A 3,465-nucleotide genomic window follows, 5' to 3' on the forward strand; every position below is an offset into this window, starting at 1 on the left:
TCAAAGAAGATTGCAACCTCAACTAGTACTTCACCCAAATACAATGAAAGATCAGTTATCATCCATGTCCTGAAGGAGTAAAAAATTTACCCCGGGACAGCAAGATTCAAGCAAGGAAACATTTCATTTTTTAGGTTGGCAAGTGACAATCTATGACTTAAGTGACAAATGAAGAAAATAACAAGATAGAGAACAGGTCAAGAAAAAAATGAATGATCATGTCAGTTTGTGTTACCTTTATTACGAGGCAATGGAACATGGTAAAAAAAGCACATTACAATACTGAATCATTTTTTCGGAGAAAATAATGAATGAACAAAGCAAAATTAACCGGGATGCGGACACATGAGGATTATGTCTCTACAACTCGTCAATACGGCAACAAAAGATACATTTGAGCATATAAACTCCAGAAGTTTTATTCCTTGTACTGAGGAACATATTTAGTTTAAACTTCAGCAAAGCAATAATTTTTCAAACCCACAGAAGCCAAGCGAATTACAAAGTGGTCATCTTAATATTTAAAAGAGTATACTGGAGTACCAGATTAGGATTCACTGGATCAAGATGAAAGAAGATTGCAACCTCAACTAGTACTTCACCCAAATAGAATGAAAGATCAGCTACCATCCATGTCCTGAAGGAGTTGGAATTTTACCCGAAGACAGCAAGAATCAAGTAAGGAAACATTTTATTTAGGCAAATAAACACAAACTACTGTCAGGAGGAAAATGCAAACACAGTGGCATCAAATAAACTTATCCCAGCAGTATCAAAGGAATATACTATCCAAAAAGTAGACCAATAATTTTAAAACATGAGAAACAAAAGATACATTGAGCATATAAATTCTAGAAATTTGTTTCCTTATATTGAATTACATATTTAATTTAAACTTCAGCAAACCAATAATTTTTCAAACCCCACTGAAGCCAAGCGAATTTCTAAGTGGCCATCTTAATATTCAACAAATCGAAGAAAATTGTAACCTCAACTAGTACTTCACCCAAATACAATGAAAGATCAGTTATCATCCATGTCTGAAGGAGTTAAAGATTTACCGCAGGACAGCAAGAATCAGGCAAGGAAACATTTCATCTAGGCAAATAAACACAAACTACTGTTATTAGGAGGAAAAACGCAAACACAGTGGCATCAAAGAAACTTATCCCAGCAGCATCAAAGGAATATACTATCCAAAAAGTAGACCAAGAGAGATCAAACAGACATTCAAAAAGCACCTGGAAAGAACAGCAACCGACCTAGGATTCAGAATCTCATAAAAAACAGAGAATGAACAAGCATCGATATATATTTATGTTCAAACATCCTCTGCATGGTAAGTTGGTAACACATAATCTATAGTCTATCATCTGATATTTTGATATAACTATTTGTATGATCTCTTTATTCTCTCTCGCTATACTTATTACCAAGGAGGGAGGCAACCTGTATTTCAGCTACTGTTTATTGCTGCTAGTAAAGAAGGAACTATCTGACCCTTCATCTTGTGTCTGTCTACTTCTTGATCCGGCGCACCTTCTTGGCGCCCCAGACCTCCATGCGGCCCTTGGGGCATCCGCAGGGCGCGCGGAAGATGAGCACGGTGCGGCCATTGGGCGGCGCCATCTTGCGGAGCTCGGCCTCCAGCTCGCGGTGCGCGTCGCCGAGATCGACGGGGCGCGCGCCCGCGGCGGCGAGCAGCGCCGATCGCGCGGCGGGGGTGGGGCGGCCGCGCACGCACTCCTCCGTCTCGAGCTGGATGTCGAACTCGACGGCCTTCTTGAGGCCCCTGCAGCGCGGCTTGCCGCACTTGCGCGCGTGGTGGCCCAGCAGCGCCCAGCCGAGCGCGGCCCCGGCGACGGCCGCGGCGGCCCCCGCGAGCGGCGCGGCCGAGAGGCAGGAGGCCGCCGGGCGGAGCAGCAGCGCGCGCGCCTCGAGGAGGAGGAGCCTGGCGTGCGGGGCCACGAGGAAGCCCAGCGCGGCGAGGACGGCGAGCAGCACCAGCGCGTCCACCACGGCCATCGGCGAGTGGTCGCAGAGGGCGGTGAGGTGGCGCCTGGAGGAGGGCGGGGACGGCGCGCGCTTGGATCGGGCGGCGGCGGACGAGGAGGAGGAGTCGGCCGCCCTGCGGTGGTGCTCGAAGGCGCGCAGGAACTCGATGAGGCTGCGGCACTCCGCCATGGCAGGCTCGCGGCGCGCTCCGGGACGGGACGGGCCGGCGGGTAAAATTCGCCCGTTTCGGCCTGCCGGTCTGGTGCGGTGCGGTGCCTGGGTGCGCGAGTTTTGGGAGGGAGGGAGGCGGGGTGGTGGGGGCGTCGGGATCTGGTATGTCTGTGGGGAGCGAACCTGCTTGGGACTTGCCGATCGGATCGGTGGGGCTGGGGACTCGGCACGCACCGCCCCGATCGGGCTGGCTCGGCTCGGCTCGGTCGCCGTGCCGCGGCGGCAACTGAGCGTCGGGGGCGTCTTTCCGTTTCGTTCACGCCGCCAAAAGCCGTTACTGGCACAGAGGAAGCGATGACGCGGCGCACGCCGGTGCTGTGCCGCACCGTCAGGATGTCAACGCGGCGGCCGCACACGTTGCGGTCGCCGGGCGTGCGTGGCGCCGGGAGGGCCGCTGGTCGTGCGGCCGGCTCTAGTCGCAGTAGCGCCGTACGCCACCAGCCGCTCTATCTCTATCTATCTTGTGCGTTTCTGGACCAAAAGCTTCCGTGCACACAATTAAGTGCACAGCGTTATCAGGAAAGGAAAAGAAAAAATAAGGGTTCGTGCGTGGTGGCGCACGTCTCTGCCACCGCCACCACGGAGAATTCCGGCAATAAAGCACGGGCAGCGACTCCTCCCGTGTGCGTGCACGGTGCTCCTGCTTTCCCAATCTTTCCAGCAGTAGAAGTAGAAGAAGCTTGTCGCTCTGGTGCATTCTGCTCAGGGAATGTCCCGTCTGACCAGCGTGCCGTACGCCAGTCTGCGCCTGCGCGGGCAGACTGCGATCGACGTGCCGCGCACTGGCCAAGCCGCCGAGGAGGGCTTGGTCTTTTTTTGAGGTCGAGGAGGGCTTTGGTCTTGCTGAAACTCGAGTTTTTTTACAAGGAGAAAAGACCTGGGATGATGCTCCACGGCCACGTACGTCGCCCGCTGCTTTGTCAAACAACGACGACGTCGTGCTGGTGTTTTTTGTGGGGGAGAAAACTTGTTGCGTGTGATCGATGGGCTCTGGCTGGCTCTGGGTAATGGCATATAGTAGAAGCATGGTCAAGCAGGTGCGTGGAGAAGGACAATGTCACTCGTCAATACCGTGACAGCTGAAAATGTTCCGTATGAAACTCTTCAAATTGACCGAGTTTTCCTCGGCTTCACATGGGATAAGACTGCCTTTGATTTAGCGACCGATTGCCTAAATTATTTTATTATTGTGCTTCCATCCTTGACGACCGTCATTGTAGTAGTACTAGTACGTTCAAC

General features: G+C 51.8%; 1 protein-coding gene across 1 annotated transcript; it reads right to left on the reverse strand.

Annotated features, from left to right (window-relative positions):
- Positions 1 to 1,294: 1,294 nt before the first annotated feature.
- On the reverse strand, positions 1,295 to 2,638 carry LOC109787015 (uncharacterized). The gene has a single exon (XM_020345576.4). The coding sequence runs from the start codon at positions 2,182 to 2,184 to the stop codon at positions 1,519 to 1,521; it is 666 nt and encodes a 221-aa protein (XP_020201165.1). The 5' UTR covers positions 2,185 to 2,638; the 3' UTR covers positions 1,295 to 1,518.
- Between the last annotated feature and the right edge of the window lie 827 nt (positions 2,639 to 3,465).

This window comes from Aegilops tauschii, chromosome 3 (assembly GCF_002575655.3).
Source record: "Aegilops tauschii subsp. strangulata cultivar AL8/78 chromosome 3, Aet v6.0, whole genome shotgun sequence".
Classification (NCBI taxonomy): Eukaryota; Viridiplantae; Streptophyta; class Magnoliopsida; order Poales; family Poaceae; genus Aegilops; species Aegilops tauschii.